Genomic DNA, 21,531 nt, shown 5'->3' with positions numbered 1-21,531 from the left:
CACAGTGTGAAAGGGCTGACAGACAGACGTGCGTACTACTACTGCCCATCTAAGCCCTGTTCCCTGGCTCTCAGGCACGGTAGCCATCCAGCCCACTGCTCAGCCCTTAGCTCTATGTACCAAATTTGTTGCAGAAAGTGGCTAGGAAACTCAGAAGCGGTTGCATGGCTTTTTTCCCCCCATTTTAATTTCTTTTTCAATGTTGTGGCATTGACTGAGTGAAGGGCAGTGAAGTGAAAAATTTCACTTGGAGCACTCTGCTCTTCCAGGGGAGCAGTGATTTGAAGGATGTCTCATGCTTCCAGGCTCTAGGTCTGTGTAGGCTGAAGATGTTGGATCCATGTAGATCTTTCCTTTCTTCAAACATGGCGTGGGTTTTTGTTCATCTCTCGCTCATGCCAGGACCACGAGGTCAGCTCAGTTTCTGTAGGCGGGTTATAGTGTGGCATACCAGCAAAGAAGCCTCTTGTCTGCTGCCGTGTTTGAGTGCAAGGTCTGAAGCTTTGTGTGGAGCTTTTCTGCTCCTTGACTAACGTACTGCTGCTTGGGCTTGTTATCTCTCACCCCCTTCTGCTGGGCCGTTGCTGAGCTTTTAAGGCAAGAAGAGGTGCATGTGCCGTGCTTTGGTCACACTTTTTTTTGGCACGTCTACATAGAAAAGAAGTCCTTGGCCATAGCTTGAGCTCTCTGGCGATGTTACTTTCCCTTGCCTCTAGCTTGTAAAGCCAGAGGAAGGCGTTTCTGCTTTTTTTTTTTTTTTTTTTTAAACTAACGCTTTTTGCCTTGTTTTGCAAGCCACTTCCACTTCCCCCTAGCCCTTGCAAAAGTGTTGCCACAGCTGCCAGAGCAGCAGCGCTGGTCCAGCCCGGTGCGGTTGGAGCCCTGCCCGACCCGATGCCCGAGGGACGAACCTCTGCCCAGGCTGCCGTGCGTAGGGGGGCTGCTAGCCCGGGGCTGTGCCAGCCTTACTGCTGCGCCCGGGCCTGTCTGTCACCACCCGCTCTGCTGGGTGGTACCAAGGGCTGAATTCAGCATTTCCAAAAAAAAAAAAACCAAAACAGGCTTCATCTACGATGACAAACTGAAGTGGCTTTAGGGGGCTTGTTGGGCATGGAACTCATTTCAGCTCCCATTGATTATTTGACAATAATGCGAGCGCTGGCTCGAGCCTGTCTGTCCTGTGTTTGTTTATTGATGCAGACAGCTCAGGCAAAGTTCATCAGAAGGCAGTTAATCATTACGTAGTCCCTGAGAAATATCTAAGCGAGCAGTTGCTTGCACACAACAGGAATATGGTGCATGGGGGGTCGGGGGGAAGTCAGAACTATCGACCCCCAAATACAGCATCCACTGAAAGCACCAGGTTTTTTACTTCTGGTTCTTTAACTCAGCCATAACTCAAGCATCAGCTCTCCTGGCACGGAGAGAAGGCTTACAAGGATGGGAAGCGTAGCTCACACCAAAAATGTGGTGGCACGATGTCACAGACCAGCTTAAAAAGGATCGTCCCTTGGCTTGGGAAGATACTGTGGGCAAGCAAGCCTAGACGAAGCGATGGGGGTGCTCTCGGTGCTAGTTCTCTTCTTTCTACTAGTGAGTGAGAGTTCATGCAGGGTTTTCCTCTGCCTCACCTAGAAACTGGCTGTGCCTTCGGCAGCAGTCCTGCCCAAGGAAGGACCGAACAATCCAGCCTTCCGGTAATGTGTTCTTTAAAGGCTTAAAATAGTTGCTGCGTTTGTCACAACCTGGATTTCACAATAGGTCGGAGGGTGGGTCACAGGCAAAGGCCAAACAGCCTCTTCTGTCACCTGAACAGGCACCTCTCGCCCCTTAAATCCGTAAGCTGAGCATAGTTTCACTATGCCTCTGCCTTCTGGGAGTAATCCTACTCATCCCCTATTCCCTGGTGTTCCCGGTGTGTTTGGCAGTAGCATGTCCAGAAGACTCCAGCAAGATCCTTCGCTTTGTATCCTGCGTGGCTTTCTGGAAGTGGTTTACTGGATAGCTTTTGTTTGATACGTTTTCTTTTATGGAATGCATCTTCCATTCCTGTTTCTGCATAGACCTGTCAGCCGTGGTCTGTGCGTTGCGTGATTTGCACGAAGGCTGGTAGTGGCCATGAGGGCTTTTCAGGTTTTAAATGCCAAGACTGTAATGACTCTAGCTACAGTTCAGCAGCACATCCTGGGCACTATGCTGGCAGCTGTCTGCTCTATTTTTTTTGGTGCTAATTAGCACTCCAGGGACAAATTATCCAAGGCATTAAAATGCCCAGGAGTGGAGGAGCTAAAAGATGGAACTGGATGTGTGCTTTTGACTGACCAGTCGTAGGCCATAGACTGACATCAAACAGCTTCTGTTCTTGGGATTTTACCATCTGGGTGGTTCTTCCACTTCTGTCCACAAATTTCACTGGAAAAAATGGGAAACACTGTGAATTCCTCAAAGGCTGCACATATGGGGGTGTTTTACCTGAGAACAGAAGCTCTCTCCCCATCTCTGCATTCTCTACATGGACTTTTGCTGGGTTGGAGACCCTGTAATTAGGCTGGGGTTTGCAGAAGACTTTGGATTTGCAGTTCAAACCACGTATTTTGCAGGATTGCATTTCAAATGATGTGGCTGTCTAACAAACTCGCTGTTGGCGAGTCAACCTAGAGTGCTTTCTTGATAGTTCTTGGTTTTCTTCTTTCCTTCGTATCATTGTCTCTTCCTTTCTTTGGGATTTAAAGACAAACAAAACGTCCACCATGAGAGGAGTTTTCACTTCCCTTGCTGCAAGGTGAGGGTATGACCCCCATGAAGCTCAAGGTAGAGATGAAGCTGCAGAGAGGCTGGTGGCAACCCTCCTCTTCCCTCCCGCGGCTCTTGGAGAGCGAGCGGCAGACGCTCAGCCTGGTGCTGTGTGTCCCCTTGCCGCGAGGGGTATCGTCCAGGCCTGCAGGTTACAGACTTGGAGATGCTGGTTCCTTCTGCCTAACTGCTAGCTTGGCTTTTTGAGGTCAGAGCAGGCTGTGTTTTGCTTTGTGCTAATGTCTTGGGGCAGATTCCGATCTATTGTACAAAGATAAGCAGAAATCAGGAAAGGGCTTTAAACCCTAAAGCATATCTCATGCCTGGGATGTCTGAAACTGGCTCCCAGGGCTGGCAACGTATGCATTTGGCCTATTTAGGATCCAAACAAACCTTCCTGGAAGAATATCTCTGTCGTAATACATTGTATGCAGGAAAATACCAGCAGAGAAGCTGAAGGAAATTGCCAGACGTGAGTTACAGAGAGACCGCCCGGCGTACTTGGCCAAAATCTGACGCTGCCTGTACAAATCTGGCTTGCTGTGAGCAGCTTTCGGAGCTGGCTGGCTGCTGCGAGGGGCTGGGATGCAGCCGTCTGCCTGATGGCAGGCAGCTGCCGTTCCCAGGGAGGCCGCCGGGAACGTGGCTGTCGCTTGGTGTCAGGGCTGGAGGACAAGCAGATGGAGAGAAAGGGAAGGTGGAGAAGTGGGCAGAAGCTCCTTGGATTTCCAAAGCTTTTGCGATGACAGACGTGACTCGCTGAGCTCCGTTCAGGAGTGCCCACGCCGGCCGGTGTGCATCTCCCTCCATCTTGTATGGTAGAAGCACTACAGACTGGGTTTGGGCTCAGAGGGACCGTGGTCAACTCGGGAGGGGATGAGCTGTCCAGCCTGTACGAGTGTTCGTCCTCTCAAAGGCAGCTGTGTGGGGCAACCAGTCTCCTCTCCACTCTACGATGGGCCATGCTGGAGGAGATTAATTTTTCAAAATCTCCTGCTGACCTCACGGTCTCAGGTCCCCTTCCTACTTCAGCAGCTTCTGCTTTCCTGCGGGGCTGTGGGGCATTTTGGTCCCTTCTGGGAAGTGCCATGAGTGCACTCAGTTGTAGTGGTGACATTGTCATGGGGCCATGGAAAGTACAAGGTTCGTGCCCACACCATCCCCGTGGCATCCCTACCCGTGTGAGCTTACTGTTTCAAAAGCTCATGTTCTTGCATCGTGAGTTTGTGATGTCCTGAGCTGACTTCTCCTTGGAGATGGTGGTCTCCCTTCTGCTGGTGTGACCGAGCGGTGTGACCTCCCTGTGCCGGCTGGCCTGGGGGGACGTGGGACAGTGCAGTGCTCCTCTCCTGTTGGGATGGAAGCCCCCCTCCTGCAGTTTATAGGATCCCCTCCTTCCCCAAGCTGCGTCCCCTGCTAGAATGGCTGAGGAAATGGAGATGGCTGGGTAAACGCTCTCATTCGGGACAGTCCAAAGTGGTGGAGAAAGGCAGCAGCTAACTCTGTGATGGACATCTTTAAAGACTGAACGTCAGGCAGGGTGTACACGGGCTCGTATCTAGAAAGGAAGCGATCAGTGGGGGTTGCTGGGTTGCTCACCCGCTAGTTGTTGGAGTAATGATGAATGAGGTCAGGCTGCCACAGCGAACACGTGGGCTGTGATCGCTCCCCCACCCACAGCTTGCAGCCCAGTTTGTAAAACCATGTCCTCCAGCTCAGCATCCAGCAGCCCTGCACGCCTTAGCAAGCCCGGGAGGGGGTGAGAGGTGGCAGCGCGGCTGCCGGGGTGGGTCCCCTGAGGCTTGGGGCTGAGGGTGGGTTGGCTCAGACCTCTCAGTGGAAGATGATGCCATGGGGGACTGGGGCACGCTCTGCTCCTGGGTTTTTTCAGGTGCCTGCAGGGCCCCAGCATCCTGGAAGGGCTGAGCTGGCCGGGACCCCGCCGGTGGGAAGCGTGCGATGGCTGACCTCCAAGGGAAGCCCCACCTCTTCTCACAATATTTACTTCCCCTCCTTGGACCTCTCCCAACGTCGTAAGTGCAGAGCAAACACAGTGGGGCACTTCTTGCTCCGATTCGGAAGTGCTGTGCTTTTCTCCGTGCTTGCTCTGCTCCGCATCTCCCCCTGCCCCGCTCTGCGTGCCCTCCTCTGGGCGTCTGGGGGCAACTTGGTGAGAAACAAACCAACCCGAGCAAAAGAAACCCCCTAATTTCTTCTGAAACCAGCATGAGCTGCTGTCTCGCATTTGGGCAGCGAGCCCAGATGGAAATGGATTTGTCCCCTGTGGTAAAGACACAGCTGTCCGTGCCAGCTCATGCGAATGCAGCAAGTCTTCAAAACCCAGCAGAGACTCAGGGGTCCCTTATTTTCCTCCCTCCATTGTATGGTTTTCCCCTTATTCCTTCCTCTCGTCCCCGGCCTGTTCCTTGGTACGCAGTTATACTGTCACCCAAGCTATATAAAACTGTTTAGTGGGGCTTGTGGTGTTTATACTAGGAATTAATCCTCCTGTAAGCTCCCATGTAGGTTTTCCAAACACAGATATGTAAACTACAGAGCGGTAGGAAAGGTCACAACCAGAGCTTGCCCAGCTCCTCTGGTGGTAAATCCACAGTGGGACTTTCTCCCCTGGGGGAGAGGCAGCCCGGAGTGGGTGTGATGGAAGGAAAATGGGTAATGCATTGGAATCGCGCCGCGGGGGCTCTCCTGCGCCAGCGGGGAGCGGAGCGGGTGAGCTATAGGGATTTCTCCTGTCCCTTGATCTGCTGATTCAATGCACTTCTGGGAATGGCGGGGAGCTCCTGAGTCAACAGCTCCCGTCTCGCCCCCTCTCCCAGCCTGTGACGCACCTCACAGCAAAGCCCTGTGTGCAGACTGTCTCGCAAACGCCCTCTTGGTGTTTTGTTGCACACTTCTAATTTTTGCAACGATTTGTGCAAATTGCATTTGCAAAATGCAAACTTGCCCTGGCAGTTTTGGCAGAAGCCAACGGACAGTGCTGGGTGGACGATGCTGAAACGGTCCTCCATGGGAGCAGCTCCGAGGCTCGCCTGGCGCTGCCTGCTCACGGGTGCTTGCTTTTAGCCGACCCTTTCATCAGCTGCCTTTTACCCACATGGGATGGGGGCAGAAGAGGAGTGGGGTGATAAGAAACGTGTCTGCAAATGCTTCCAGTCCAGCATTAATAGCCTTTTGCTGGTGTGTGGCACCTGCACGCAGAGCAGCCCCTGCAGCTATCGGTGACCCCTTCCTAGGCAGTGAGAGCTGTTTGGGGGGGAAGGAGGTCAGCAAGCTGCTAACCCAAGGGTACGCTCCTGTGTTGTTGTGAGGAATGGGGAGGGAAAGTCAGCAAAAGTTGTCCAACCACTAGGACAAAGAGGTTTTGATGGTTTTCTAGTTATTTGGTGAATAAGCTGGACTATATAAAATGGAGGGGGCAGCTGGGAGAGCGTGTGTAGTATTTTTCTTACTGTGATCTGAAGAGCTCACTACTATGCAGCACCAGGAATACTGGCCAGTCCTGGGAAATGAAAATGTATCCTTCTTGTTGCTTTACCTGCCAAGGAGGTGATTCCTACGTTCCCCTCGTGTGATACGAACACTGCCTTGGTGAGGGTCCTGGTGAGGAAGGGCAGCACGGGGTGTTCAGGGTGGAGGTGGTTCACAGCAGTACTGTGAATTTGGTCGGATTGTCTGTGTACTCAGTACTGCTGGTAAAGGGAGCTATCACCTATGCTGTTATCAGAGAGCCTCTATACTCTGAGGTTTTCTTGCCTCTGTCATCCTTTTTTTCATGCTACAAACAATAGGATGAGTCTCCTCTTCTAAAAGCCTCTTTCTCCCCACGATGGGAAGCGGTGTGGGCATTAGAGGGAGGCAGGAGGATGCTTTGGCCCTGACGCAGCATTCATCCTCTCCGTGAAGCTACGGGCAGGTTTGGGAAGCAGAAATGCACCCGTGAGTTGCCATGCTTGTGTTGTGGCTGGTACCAAGAGTGTGAATCGGAGGAGCGGGAATTGTGCAAGTTCTGTGTGCTCCTGGCTCTCCTCGCCTTTGTACTCATGCTGGTTTTGTCTTGCAGGCTAAGAATAAGGAAACCGGCGCTTTAGCAGCTGCCAAAGTCATCGAAACAAAGAGTGAAGATGAACTGGAGGATTACATGGTGGAGATTGAAATACTGGCGACCTGCGATCACCGGCACATCGTCAAGCTGCTGGGAGCGTTTTATTGGGATGGCAAGCTCTGGGTAAGAGGCTGTTGCTGTGTGTGACCTGTACAGCTGTGCGTTTCTCACTCTGCGGAGAGGAAATGGCTAATTTATGGTGAAGCAAAACCTCTGGAACAGCTTGAAGCATCAGTGTGAGTTAGAAATGACTCACAAGCTGTGCTCTACCCACTGTGTGATCAGTGCCTGGATTTTCCCCACTTTCTTTGATGAGCAAACTGTCTTCTAACTAAAGCTGCTTATAAATAGCCCAGGGAAGATCAAGAGATCTTCACTGTGAGGTGAAAACAGGAGTTGGATTTTTTTTCACCATTTGGAGTTTGTAAAGGTAGAAAATGTAGCACCGATAAGGGCATCTCTTCCACCACCTCAGTCCCTCTTTTAAAAGATCAGATGGAAGGGTAACCCTGTTTTTTTGATTTGAGCCTTATTTCTGGCTCAGCATCCGTAATGCAGAGGCAACTGATAGCAAGGGCTCCGTTTCCCATGGCTGTGGAGGCACAGGGACATAAAATGCAATCCAGCTGGTTAGTGCAACGGCTAGTTGTGCTGCGGCTGGAACAGCAGGTTCCTGCATCTTTTTCCCCTAGCCCGGCAGGTGTGTGTGTATATGGTTTTTTTGGTTTTTTTTTTTTTTTTCCCCTGCCTGCTGTTTTCTTTAAGTCCCTGGCAGCCGAGGAAGGTGAGCGTGAAAGGCACCCTCCTGTGTGCTGCCGCAGGAAAGGTGCAGGGGGCTGGAGAGGGTGAGGCACAAACCCTTGTATACTTGCCCCGCGCTAGACTCGAATAACTGTGTGCCTGTAGGTGTGCCTGTGTCAAGATAGTGGAAATCAGGTGAATATGAGGTTTTTCAAACCCATCTTCTTGGCCAGTTCATCTGCTCCTTCTTGTAACTACTGGCAAGTCAGGGGAGTGTCAAAGGGTGCATTTAGCAGCTCTGTTACTTTTTCCTTCCTCTTTTTAATGTTTCAGATAGCTTCGAGGCCTCCCAGGGTAATCTTACTAGAGGTTAAAAAAAGAGATCTCAGCTTTTGCGACTTGCACTTGTGAGAGCTGAGCTGTCAGAGCTGTCGGTCCCTGCCTGTCGTGCTGGGGGAGCCGTGGGCAATCCACCTCTAGTTCATGCCTCGGTTAAGCAATGCTGGAGAAGAACTGTTTTACTGTGCTTATTCAGCAAGCCCCTTTTGCAATGTCGGCATGGGTCAGTGCCCCTTCTTACTTAAAACTCCATCGGTAAAGCCCCCAGGTTCTCCGTGACCCCGTGCTCAGAGGGCTGCAGGACCCAGCGCTGAGCGTTGCCTTCTGTGCATCTTCTCGCTTCGAGGGAGCTGGGCTGCAAGTTGTCCAGAGACTTGGTATTTGGATGGCTGCTAATCGTGATGCTGAGCCCTGGGCGCGTTAAAGAACAAAGTAAATATGTACCCTTCTAAGGAAGTGAAAGGCAAACATCTCTCCTAGGAGGGGACTTGGGATTTGGATGGATTGCAACTGCAGCAAAACTAATCTCGACAAAATTAAAAAGGCAAACATATACCAAGCTTGGGTGAGAGATGGGGCCGGTTTATATTCCACCCTGTTCTGCTGTTTTTATCTCCCTGCTCTGTGCCTGTCTGCCTGAATTTTATATGTTGGCCTTGTTCATTCTCTCTAAAATGTCAGCCCCCTCCCCTTTCCCCTTCCACCTCCTCCCCGCAATAGGAAGCTTTGCCTTCCTTCCTGTAGGGAAAATGGATTGCAGATCTCCTCGGCTCTGCTTTTGTCTGAGAAGTGCTTTGTAATGTCATATGCTTGCCGACCTCCTAAAATTAAACAGCCTCTTTGAAGCTATTGGAACAAGAGCCTCCTGTATGAGGCTTTCCCGTGAGGGTAGACGTTACAGCCCCGTCCATTGTTTTGGGAGGAGGATCGTTCTCTTTATTTAATTATTTGAGTGGCATTTGCATTTCATTGCTCAGGCTGTTCTTATTAATGCTGTAGTGTTTTATTGGCTTTGAGGGAAGTAAATAAGCCAGGCTGTTATACTTCTGGAAGGCTTCTATTCACTACCAGGTTTTCCCTAAAGTCAAAGGCTTCCGCTTCTCGGTCACCAGCGCTGCTGGGGAAAATTTGCATCCAAATATAAACACCGGCTTTCATTGTCTTGCCCATATCCCATCCCCATTTCTGTCTGTGTGGTTATTGTAGCCAGCATTTTCCTGGTCCATTTGCACGATGGGTGCATGGACTCTGGTGCGCTTTTAGCTTCCAGTGGCTCAGGGCTCAGGTTTTGGGTAAAACTGCTGCGGGTGCGTGTCTGGTCGGCGATCCGCTGTGGTTTCCTTGTCCTCCCAGCCCAGCGTGGAAGGACAATGTTCAAAATGAGAAAGGGGCAGGAGTGGGAGCCCGCAGACAGGCTGGCAAGGGCTCCAGTCCGGGATGGCAGGAGCTCGTTGGCTCTGAATAATTTACGGCTCGCTCTGCGCCACGAGCAGTCTCAGCCGACGGTGCTGAGAGGGGCTCAGCGCTGAGAAGGGCTCTTGCTAAATCAGGCTGTTGACTGTTCTCTGACTTTTGAACTAACAAGGAAAATATGTGAGGAAACCTGGCCTTCGGTGGTTGCTGCTGCTGCAGAGGCTTCCTTGTCCCTCCGAGCTGCCTTACGTCCCCATGGCTCCTCTCTGCCAGGGTTTGGCTTTGTGCTTCAGAAACCAGAAGGTGCCATGCAATATTTATGGAGCAAAAAACCTTTCTGTGCAAAGGGAAGTGGCTTATCCTACAGCAGCTGCTTTGAAATCCTTAGCACTGAAATGAAAGCATAAACCAGCAAATTCCTCTTGCTTTTATACCCGATCGGCATCAAGCTGAAGGAGGAGAACCCCGGTTCTCCTGCATGACAGAGCAGAAGCCCATTGCGAGCCACAGGCAAGGGCTTGGAGGGCCCCAGTGAGTCCCCAGGAATATAACTGGTGAGATGACAGCATCCAGCATGAACCTCCTTGGCATATAAACACACTGCAGAGATGCTGTGCCCTCACCAGCTATCTTGTTCCATTTGCCCCCCCATCTTCTTTTCTTTGCTCGTGGCAGAGGCCAAGCAGTCTTGTGCCGGTTGAAAACAGCCCAGGGAGGCTTGCAAAACTGCAGTGGTGGGAGCTTTCATGATTTTATTTTATTTTTATTATAAGCCCTGTGGCATTTGATGTTCTTTTGCATAAATCCCAGCTGCTGGAAAAGGGGGCACCAAATGAAAGCTGAGAATCTCATGCTATTAAAAAAAAAAAAAAAAAAGTCTGGTTTGAGTCCTTGTGGCTGGGCCACATTTTGAAGTCTTTTTTTTTCTGAAGTGCGATGTAGGACTTGGAAACACAAAGGCAAATTCCCCTCACCCAATATATATGCAAGTTTAAAACCTGACTTTTTAAAGCTATTTTGTGACTGAGGAATGGGACTAAGGTATGGGTTTTGAATGCTTGGAATCAGTGGTGCTGAATTTGTGCTGATAATTATTAGTACGTGGGAAAGAAAAACAACAGACCTTGTGTGTCCTGTCCCTCTTGAGGGCTCTGTGGTTTTTGTTTTTTTGCCCTTCCAAAACAACACAAAAAGACTGAGACCTCAAAGGAAGGGAGGAACTTTTGATCTCCTGCTTCTGAATATCTCTGCTGCTTCCGAGTGTCTCCTCTCGCAGACAGAGGAGCAATAAGATGACGGGCGAGGAGAGTCTCGTTTGGAGTGACGAACTCCGACTTTCCTGCGGGAGATCTCTGCTCCCAGGGGACGGTGGGCATCTCTGCTGGACAAACCAACATGCTCCGGCGGCGGATCCGCAGAGCGGGGCAGGAAACCTGGGCTCCCTCCTGCAGGAGCCTGTCGAGATGCTCCAGCATCGAGTCTGTACGCTTCTCTGGAAATTAGTTGAAATGTCATTTGGCCCCAGGTATTTAACCGCAGGACTCTGCCAGTGGTGGTACAACTTTTCTAGCGAAGCGCCGGGGAATTCTCTTCCCCCTCCTTCCTTTTCTATAAACTGCGGTTGCTATAGCAAACGGGCTTTTTAATAAACAGACATTTCCTGGAGATCAAAGCAAAAATCGCTGTACCGTGCAGGTAACCCTGCCTTGCTGGAGTGTTTTGGGGATGGTTAATTTAATCAGCTTAAAGTTTCTTCTCACTGGCCCGCTGTGTGGGTATGTAACTCGTATAGCTTGCAGAGAGACACCAGCTTTGTAGCTAGTCTTTCTACTTCCCTTAAAAAAGCATTTTGCATTTTCTGTGGGCAGGCCCTGACCTGTCTAGCCAGGGACTTTTTGGATTGCTACCCCTTTGATATGGATGTTGACTGGAGATTTGGGCATTCTTGAAAATCCTGTATCATAAAGAAATGTTCATTATCCCATGCACTAGACTGCTGGGCTATGTAAAGCATCCGCAGCTTTTAATTCTCTTAAGTTGGAAATACCTTTTGTTTAAAACAAACAAAAAAGAAAGCTGATAACAGTATCAGGTTCCCTAAGGTTTTCCTTAGCGAAGGGAGGTTATTGCAGCTTGCGGGGATGTCTCGCAGGGTGAGCAGCCTGAGCCGTGGCTGGATGCCTGCGGGGGACCCCTTCACACAAATGCTGTACCAGATTGGACTCTCCAGGCTTCTCATCCGACCTCGAGGAACCCGAGGACTACTCGTGTGCCTTTAAAATTTCACTTGGCCGGAGAGCTTCAGTCTAAACTGGCCCTTCCTGCTTGGCCTCGTGCTCCTGTGTACCAAACATCCCCCCAAAGTGCTTGAACAGTTGTTTGTGGCTCGGGAGCATTGAACTGTGCATAGTGTTGGAGCCTAGCGGAGGAGAGACCTGGAAAAACAAAGCGATCCCAAACCTGCAAACTTTGTTAAACAGCTGGCCAACTTCCTAGAGGAGCAAGCCTTTCCTTTCTCTTCCTCCTTTCCCCCAACTGCAGAAACTTAAATCCATGCCAGATTTGCCTGCACCCTGAGAGCCCCCAAGAGCTCCCAGCACTGTGCTGCTGGCAGGGCCACACTCTGGGACCCAAGAGCTGCTGCAGGATAAACCCTGCTGGGCAAACCAGCATGGGGGTGGTGTTTGCTGGACCGGTTTCTAAATTCCTACCAGTCCAGAATTTGAGCAGAACTGCAAAAAAAAAACCAGTAACATCTGCAGAGTGGGTAGGCAAGGAGCAGATGTGGGCAGACATCTGCATGCATCAGGACAGGGCATCGCTGTGCCCCAGGAGGCTGGGGGTGCGGCAGGGATATCGCTGTGTCCCCTCCCTGTCCTTAGAGTCAGCTGGATGCATGTCATCTTGGCCGGGGCTGGAAACTGGTAAAAGCAATGTAGCCCAGTGTTTTTTTCTGATGCTTCCCTGGGTTTCCAGGGTCAAACAATTTGCTGTTCAGAGCAGCATAATAGGGCCACAAAAATGATCAGGGGGATGGAACGCCTCTCCTATGAGGAAAGGCTGAGAGAGTTGGGGTTCTTCAGCCTGGAGAAGAGAAGGCTCCAGGGAGACCTTATTGCAGCCGTTCAGTACTTAAAGGGGGCTTATAAGAAAGATGGGGACAAACTTTTTAGCAGGGCCTGTTGCGACAGGACAAGGGGTAATAGTTCTAAACTAAAAGAGGGCAAATTTAGACTAGATGGAAGAAAGAAATTTTTTACAATGAGGGTTGTGAAACACTGGCACAGGTTGCCCAGAGAGGTGGTAGATGCCCCATCCCTGGAAACGTTCAAGGTCAGGTTGGACAGGACTTTGAGCAACGTGTTGAAGATGTCCTTGCCCATGGCAGGGAGATTGGACTAGATGATCTTTAAAGGTCCCTTCCAATCCAAACTATTCTATGATTCTATGATAATTGACCTGAGTGGGTGATCACCTCTGCTCTGACCTTGGCACTGTGTCTTCGCCAGCCAGGACGCTGCGAAGCGGGTGTCTGGGTGGCATCCTCCCTCCCCTCCCTGCCACCCACCGTCTGCCTGTGAAGCAGTGAGGCTTCTCTCTGCCTTGCCCTTATGCAGGTTGTTTACTGCCTTTTCCCAAAGACATGGAGGTCTAAGTCTTCTTCTGCCCTCTTCTCTGCTGTAAAGCTGGGCAGCGGGACCAACGTATCTGCTCTGTCTTGTGAACGTGAGCTTTAGCGTTCAGACTCCTGGCAAGTCGCTGGAAATCCTGTTCTGGGTAAAATTGGGGCTTTCCCTTAAAGCAGGGATGGAAACGGAGCGATTTTGATCAACCACCAAGAACAACTTATACAGCAGGCAAATTACCATAGCCCAGCCAAGTTCAAGAGCGCTTCTACAGGTAGCAACATGACAACGCAAACTAGAATGGAAGCCTTTGTCTACCATCCTTTATACACGGTAACGTTGCAAGAAAAGGTTATTGAAGGAATAATAATGCCTTGTGATTACATACCCTTGTCATCCATACACCCTGGAATGCTTTTATAAAAGAGACCTGGTGTCATTATCCCGCTTATTAGAAGGGGGAGCTGAGGCACAGACAAGAATTTGCCTAAAGTTTACCCAGCAGGTACATGGTACTTGGGAATAAGTCTTATGTGCTGAATCCCAGTCCAAGGTTATAACCATAATGCCATAGCTTTATGAAAAGAAAGCAGCAGACAAGAAGCCTATAAGCAAATCAGTTTTCAAAGCACTTTAAAACTTTGTTTAGAAATGAATCGCAATAAGCCACGTTCCCCCTTGGCTGGCTTACCAAGGGAAATGCTAAGGAACAATGTTTGCATATAAATGAATATTTATGAACTACCTGTGTATAGGAGACAGTGCCTTGAAACCTAGCTTCAGCCTATGCCCTGGAACGAGCAATAGATTGCAGTTTTAGACTGCTTTATTTTATTTCAGATATAGCCTGAAAGTTGTCATTTGGGAGGGAGGGACGGTCTTTTGCAGACCTTGGGGTGGTTTCCATTGACTTCAAAGCCCTCACTGAAACAGTTAAGTAGCAATACTCTCATCTTGTGTGACGGATCCGGGCACCTTGTGTTGTAAATCTGGGGATGATCAGAACAAATAATTGTTTCTAGGGAGATGCCAGGCAGGAGTGAAACACTTGTGAAGTCCTTTGCCACCCCTTCAAGGAGTCGTCCTCCTGGCCAGGCGAGGCTTTGAGGCTGAGTTGGAACTGCTGGCTGTTAATAAAAGACATCAGGAGACTTGTCCTGGGTCAAACTCCAGCTCCCATGGTGAGCTCTGCCCTTCTGAAATGCATCATCTACTTTAGGTGCTGGCACAAACTTGGGGCGCTTGAGGTTGGTGAATCTTCCCACTGAAGAAGCAACTTGTTCCTTTTAGCTATTTATATTTGAAAGGCTTTTCTGCATTTTGCTGCCCATCCAGTAACAAATGCTCTTGGCCTCTAAATGCTGATTAACTTGGTGAGAGAAGGGGGATCCCAGTCACAGCTCTCAAAGCAGCAAAGGCTTTGCCCCGTGCCCGGGCAGAGAGCCATTCCCTGGGTGTTTTTCTAGTTTCTATAGCAAACGAGAGCGCTGGCCTTCCTCCTGCCGTCCCTGCTCCACAGAGCGTGACGCTGGGAGTGCTTGGATCGGAGCGGGTTGTGGTCTGGTCCCTGAAGGGAGAGCTCATGAACGAGCCTGTGCATGCTGCAGTTAACCCTTCCCGCAGCGCTGGGCATCCCAGGTCCCACCACCTGGTCGCGGCCGTGCTGACCCTCTCTGCTCTGCATCTTGTAGCTCTTTGTGTTCGCTGGCCACGGGTGTTCTTGGATTCTCATCCCTCTGGGAGGCTGGTGAGCAAGTTGGGATGGTGAATTCGAAGGGGTCAGATGTCAGCCCTTGTTAAAAGAAACTAAATTCCCTGTGTGATTCTAGCAAGGCGAAAGATGCTTTTTGCAACGTCAAAACCATTTGGTTAGCCTAAAAGGAGTTTTGATTCGTTCTGCCAAAATTTCAGTAGGAATGGGAATATTTCTGCCAACCTGTGGGGGGGTAGTTCAAGAAAATATTTTGTCATCTCAGAATCATTTAGATGTGGAAAACTCATCCCCGGTCTCCCTATGATCAGCAGGGAGCTCTGCATTTCGAGAGGAGTATGCAGTGTTATCTGACTTTGTTCTCGATAAAACTTTCATGCTCTGAAACTCCGTAAGCCTTGGGTTTCCTCACTTGCTGCCCTGCATCTTCCTTCCCTCACTGGTTGTGGGGACAGACTTTTTTTTTTATTTCAAATATTTTTCTCTGTAGGTTATTTTGTTCAGAAAAGGGGGGAGAAAAGGTTTATTATATTTAAAGTCTCTGAATAGTGTCCTTGTCTGTAAGGGAAAATTGGCAAGCTTGGAGCACTCCCTTACAGAGAGCTAATTATTTCGCTTCCACCTACAGCATACTTGCCATGTCAGACAAGCTGTTGACATTTGTGCTCTGCTGTGGCAGCAAAGAGGCTTCTGGTGGCTTCTGTATTGTTTTATGGCCTCTGCAGTGTGTGCTGAGGGCCAGTGGCAGCCGGAGGGGAGCGCAGAGCTGGTGGCTTTTGCAGGTGCTGGTGGTTCTTCGGGTGTTCGTCCTCTCTTGCGTTGGTGGCACGCTGGCCTCGTGGGGCTGTGGAAATGAGGTTGGGAAGGACGGCGTGTGTCCTCGGTGCGTAGCAGGCTGCTGTGGTGGCTTGCCCTGTCTTCAGCCCCCAGCAGATACCCGGAGCAGGTCAGCCTTGCTTTGAATCAGCCCATCTGGCTTATGAGCAACGCTGGCATCATCTGTTCCCCGCTCTCTTCCAGCCCTTTGGTATGTGTTGGGTGAAAAGCTTTGGGCAGAAGGGTGCCGGGGAAAGTGCCAAGTTAAGTGGGTGTAGGAATGTGATCCACCTCCTCCCTCCGCTCCGTAATGTAAACTTAATCCTTGGACTTCAGTCAGAGCAGGGCAGGCTGGCTGAGATAACGGGTAGACTCGACACACTCGCAAACAAAACTTCACTGGTCAGCATGGCCCTTGATTTTTAAAGGAGTAGATCTGACCAAATGGTATTTAAAAACCAAGGCGGTGCTCCCCAAAACCAGCCCGTGTGGTCCTGCGCGGCCCTGTGCTACGGGGGGAAGAGGGGAGCTGCTCCTGGGAGGGCTGGTCCGGCATTGCTCGTCTCGCCTCCTCTTGCAGCCGGCAGGACGGCATAGCTTTGCCGTTAGCCACCAGAACTTGGGTTCAGATGTCAAACAGACGGAGTAAAGGACGTGCCCCTTGACCGTGACTAAATGTGGTTTCTGTGCCTAAATATATCGCTGCGTTCTTCCCACCAGTGAGGAACGGCTCTGTCCTCTGGGGCTTGTGTCGCTTGGAAGCTGAAGCCCCTTTCTCAGTCCTGGGAGGCAGAAATGGGTCAGAGTTTTTGCTGGAGCCATGAGGATGGACTCAGCCCATCAGACCAGGGGATGTAATGGGCTTGGAGGGACAGGGAATGGAGCCGCAGGGCTCTCCACTCCGCGCTCGGGTGTTTGGAGGTGCTGGGTGTGGGTGGAAGCCCCAACAGATAAGTAGGGCTGGATACGAGATGTTCATGGGGAAAGCACGTGGCCTCCCCGCGTGTCTGGGCCGTAGCCAGGCTGCGGAGGCGGTGATGGTGTCTCAGCGTACGTGTGGAGGTTGCCATCTGTGTCCTGGGTGGCCGCTCCGCGTGTGGGACTGGGCTTTGCCTGTGTGCCTCTGGCACGGAGTGGTTTCAGGATGGACCTTGAGGTTCAGATCCGTCATTTATCTGAGCGGCTTTTGGGCAAATGGCTGTCTATGTTCTTGGTGCTCCACTTCATATTCACTGTGGCCAGCGTTTCTGGACCAGGGGCATCCCCTCCATGGGTTTTGTGCAGATCTTGGCCCGCCCTCCAGATGCTCCTGACCTTGTCCGAGTCCTCTTGGGCTACAGCAAAGTGCAGAGTTTGAGAACAGAACTGGCTGTTGCCTCTGTCCTTTATTTTCCATGGCATGTGTATTACGGGGCTGAGCAGTAGTGTGGGACGGCCACCAGCAAGCTGCTGGGTGACTTTGGTACTGAAGAACTGGATGGGAAAGCTGGCGTTCAGCAGCTGATGAATGACCATCACTGGCAAGGGGGCAGGAAACTTTTCTGCTCTTCTAGAACCAGGATTGAGGGCTGCACGAAGATGCTTTCCTGGGCTTGCTCAGTCTCCTCTGCCTCCGAGTCGAGACCAAAAGCCCTAGGGACTGTCTGGGCTCTCGGCTTCCCACTGCTCCCGCAGGGCTCGGGAAGGAGCTGTCTCACCCACGGTGCGTGATCCAAATGCTGGGAGGAGAGACCTGCTTTGCCATGACTCCTCCGTACCCCGTTGCAGGCGGGGAGGTCTAGACTGTTTCCTCCCACCCCTCCTGCCTCCCCCCCACTGCCTGTGGTGCCGGGGGAGTCATCCTGTGCTAAGGGTGCCATGGTGGGGCTGTGTGAGGGACCTCCAGGAACCCCGGTCCTGCCCAGGGCTTGGTGCACTGAAGGGAGACTCTGTCCCCTGCCGAAGCCAGGAAATGTTTTGGGTGGGTTGGGGCGGCACACAAAGGAGTGCTGTTCCCAAGGTGGGCTCCTGCGCTGTTGGGGCGGGTGCGAGGTCTCGCGTGCCACTGGCACCCCGGGACCTCCACCCGCATGTTTGCTCTGCAGGGGCAGAGGAGGGGGAGGAAGGCACCGCAGGCTGAGACTCCCTTTCTGACGGCGGAAGGGCGGCACCGGGTTTTGTGACTGAAGCCTTCGTCCTCGGCGGCCGCGGTGCAGGGAGCTCGGCGAGCCGCCCCCTGAGCGGGGCTGGGGGCTCTGCGGGAGGGACCGACCTGCTGCATGTCCCCTGCCCGTGCCCCGCTGGAGGGGCAGCAGCGGGGGCTGGCGGGGAGAGGGGAAGGGCTCTGCAGCCGCAAAGGCAGCGGCTGTTACTCAATGCGGTTGTCTGTTGAAATCCAGGCAGTGGTACATGCCTTGTGGTTTTCGCCCGAGGTGATGCTGCCTCGGAGTGCCACCTCGGCTGCCTTCTCGCCTCCCAGCCACCAGTTTCGCTGCGGTGGGAGGAGGATCCAGACTTCCCCCTTTGGGCAATCCCCTCACAGAAAAGCAGGGCCTGCTCTCTTGCTGTAGCTTAAAAAGCAGCTTTGTAAAAGTCACTGTAAGGGGGTTTCTTTCCCTCCTTCCCTCCCGCACCCCAGCACGAGCTGGGTCCTCTCGCTCCCCAGTGCTGGGGCTTGTCATAGGGCGGAGCAAACTGGTGGCTCCCACGTGAGGCGGCTTCCGAAGTGGTGTCCATCGCCTGGATGCGCTGGGAGGAAGGGTGGGCTTCAGCTTGCAGCATCGCTGACTCAGCGGATCAGCCCAGCAGGCAGGGCGACCGCAGCGGCAGGCAGCGTGGGGGATGCCGACACGATGCTTGGGGCCATCGAGGTCTTGTATGTGGGAGTCCCTGTTAACCGTTCTGCACCATCCTCCCCACCTTCACGTCGGGTGGCTCGTCTGTCTCTGCAGCACCAGGAGAGCCCAGAGGCAGCCAGGGCCTCCGACTCACTCTGGCTCTTTCTCTTTTCTCTTTCCCTTTGTTGCATTTTTGCTGAATGCGAAGGATTTCTGCCCCCCGCCCCGCTGCGCTGCCTCTGAATCATGGGAGCGGTTGCTGTTTGCTGCATTTCTTCTGCTTTTCCTGTAAGCGGGTGGGCGATGCCAGGAAAGCCCTGCTCTCCCGCTGCGGTACCCACACAGGCACATCTGCCCCCGGCTCCTTCCTCCCGGGTCTGCACGTGGGGGACAGCCCAGGGACCCGCCGCCCTCCTTCCAGTGCGGTCTCCCTGCAATGGTAGCTCTGCATGGAGAAGGACCGAAACCTCTGATGGTGAGCGTGGCAGAGGCCAGCTGTGGCACACCCCGCTCCTTCTCCATGCCCTGCTCGAACTCGGAGAACACAGAGATGGAAGTGACTGCTGCTAACGGCAGCATCCCCCCAGGAGCTTTGTGCCAACTCAGCATCCTGGAGAGAGGGGAGGTGGAAGGGGTGCGATGGCTGGCAAGGAGGCAACCTGGAGAGCATTTGCCTTCACCAGCTCGGGCTATAAATGAAGCACAGTTGACTTTACCATATTTGCTTTTCTTATCTCCCCAGTCCCTCTGTGCCAATACAAGGCGGGAGAGCTGGTGGCTGTGCTGGAGGGTGCTTTCTGCTGTGGGTGGCGAGGACGCCTCTAACTTGCCCCATGAACGTGACAGAGCCACGAGGCTGCGCGTGGGCGATGGAGGCTGCCGCGGCAGCAGGATGCTGCAGGTTACCTTCTCCCCGGCGGCGGGCAGCTGCTTAAACAAACAAAATGAAACCCTCTGCTGCAGATTAGGAGAGGAAATTGCTGAAGTACTTCAGTTTTGAAGCAGTTTCTGGGCCAAGCAGGGTGGATCTGGGGGCAGACGGATCCTGGGGACATAGGCAACCTCCCGTGCCCGCTGGTGCCAATGCTCAGGGCTCGGTGGGAAAGGAGGTGGCCGGGTGGTTACAGCACTTAGCATGGCGTGCACCCACGTAGTAATGGCCTGGGTGCTCTGGAGCACCACTATAACTCCAAAGCAATTGGGCTATTCAACATGCAACTGCAAAAGCAGCACAGTCAGAGGAAAAGCCTGCAGGCGCCTGCCACCTCCAGTGACTTGGGAGCGACTGGGCTGCTAGCCAAGGGCTCCTGCATCCTGAGGGGACCTGGTGGCCTCCCTGCGCAGCCTGCTGCGCTCGTGGGAAGTGCCTGGCTGCCCAGGGCCGCCGCTGCCGAGATGAGCTGCCCCCAACTTTCCCAGCTGATGGCTTTTTTTGTTCCCCCCCCCTCTCCCTTTCTGACTGAAGAGGCATTTCTCCAGCGCTGCTGCAGAGGGAACAGTTCATGGGCCTCTGCCCTCTGACGTGCCAATCGGGTGAGTAAGGCTCGGCTGAGGGTGTGTCCTCTCCTCTTAATTGGGCTTCAATTGCAAACCGCGGTTCAGGGACATCAGCTGTTCCACGCTTGGCGACTGTGCAGTGTTTGGTAAAAATACCTTTCAAGATAAGCTTTTTTTTTTTAATTCCTTTTTTTTTTCTAAAAATGTTGTTGAAAGTTCTAGGAGTTCAAACACACCCAAGAGGCAGGACCAGTCCTGCCCAGGGTGGGGAGCGAGCAGGCTCTCCGTCCTACCTGGGAGGACCTCGGTACCTGGGCAGGAGATGCTGCTCCTGGTTTGTCAGACCCAGAAACTGCTCTGGGCTCTAATGCATCCTAGGTTTGTTTTCTGGGCTGGTGTCCCTCTGGCCCTCGCCTGGTGTAAGGTGCCGGAGGGATTCTCCTGGTGCAGTGTCCGATCTGCTGTCTTGAGCTGCAAAGTCATATAATGCTTTTTCATAACGTGTAGTGCCCCCTCACTCGGGTACAACTTGAAGACCTGTGTCTTTAAGAGCACTTAATTTAAGCCATAGCTGTTTCATACATATGTACATACATTTATCCTCCTGGGCAACCCCAGGCTCACTGGACCCTGCTCCCTCTCCTCCCAGGCTGTCACTTATTCCTTGAACAGCCCAGAAAAGGGCCCCAGCCCCTCGGCGTGCCCCGCTCCCACTCGGGCTACAAAATGCTTCCAGGTCCTGCTGTGCCTAGAGGCAGGATTAGGATAAGCCACGGGAAAAATCAAGGTCACCAGCAAAGCCCTTTAACTTGTGTTGGACTTCTGATTTCAAATTTAAGTTTAAATTTAATTTTGCCTGTGCAAAAGGTTCTTGAAAGGGAAAGATTATGTGGCTTCTGCATGCAGACCTCTTCATTCATGCTGTTTCACTGAAGGTATAGGAGAAAAGGGCCCATTTAATATGGAAATAGCAGCACTCAAACTGTGATACAAAGGTTTGAGAGGTAGCAAGAGCAGGTTCCTTTGTCTATAAACCAGCTGCCCAAATCTGTTCCTGTGCGTGCAGCTCGTGCGTCCCTGTTGAGCTGCAAACGAGCTTGGCCGTGGTGTCGAAGCTGAGGCTGCGAGGCTCTGGCTGTGCTGGAAGGCAGCCCTCAGTCGGTCGTGTTGCTCAGATAGCTCGGTGATGGGAGCTAGCGGTGAATTTTGCGTGTGCCTGCGAGGTGTAGTTGCAACTGCCTATGGACTGAAAACTAAAATGCCAATAGTGCGCAATCCCTGGGATTTACAATGGCTTTGAGGTGGCAGCAGGAGGGAGAGCTGCCGTCGCCGCTGCGTGTCCCCCCCGGGAGCCCAGTGCAGCAGAGGGGCCGGGCAGCCTTCGGCGAGGAAGTCCCTGGATTTCTTGCGCGGAGGAAATCGTTATAAACAGGATGTTTGCTCCAGCCCCGTTCCAGGCTGATCGCTGCAGACCCCGCAGCGGGTGCTCAGACCTCCCTCGCCCAGACCCCGGGCAGGGGGAGGAGGAGGTGTGGGTGCTCCCCCCGGCTCTAATTAGTGTGAAGGAGCCGCTTTCAGGATGTCGGCATCGAGGCAGAGACCCCCACAGGTCTCGTATCTCTGGTTCATGAGACTGCAGGAGCTTTGTTTGGGACC

General features: G+C 52.4%; 1 protein-coding gene across 5 annotated transcripts in view; it reads left to right on the top strand.

The window, feature by feature from the left end:
• Positions 1-21,531, top strand: part of STK10 (serine/threonine kinase 10) — a 52,056-nt gene that overhangs the window by 6,157 nt on the left and 24,368 nt on the right. For 3 of the 5 annotated variants that reach the window (XM_075164401.1, XM_075164402.1, XM_075164403.1), the window contains one exon: positions 6,875-7,039. In XM_075164401.1, the coding sequence (XP_075020502.1) occupies positions 6,875-7,039 (165 nt within the window). Of the gene's footprint in view, positions 1-4,684; positions 4,827-6,874; positions 7,040-21,531 lie in introns of all 5 variants that reach the window. The other 2 variants (XM_075164407.1, XM_075164406.1) reach the window with 1 other exon arrangement.

Source organism: Calonectris borealis, chromosome 15 (genome assembly GCF_964195595.1).
Source record: "Calonectris borealis chromosome 15, bCalBor7.hap1.2, whole genome shotgun sequence".
Classification (NCBI taxonomy): domain Eukaryota; kingdom Metazoa; phylum Chordata; class Aves; order Procellariiformes; family Procellariidae; genus Calonectris; species Calonectris borealis.
Note: the sequence above shows the minus strand (reverse complement) of the source record. Positions and strands in the feature narration are given on the sequence as shown.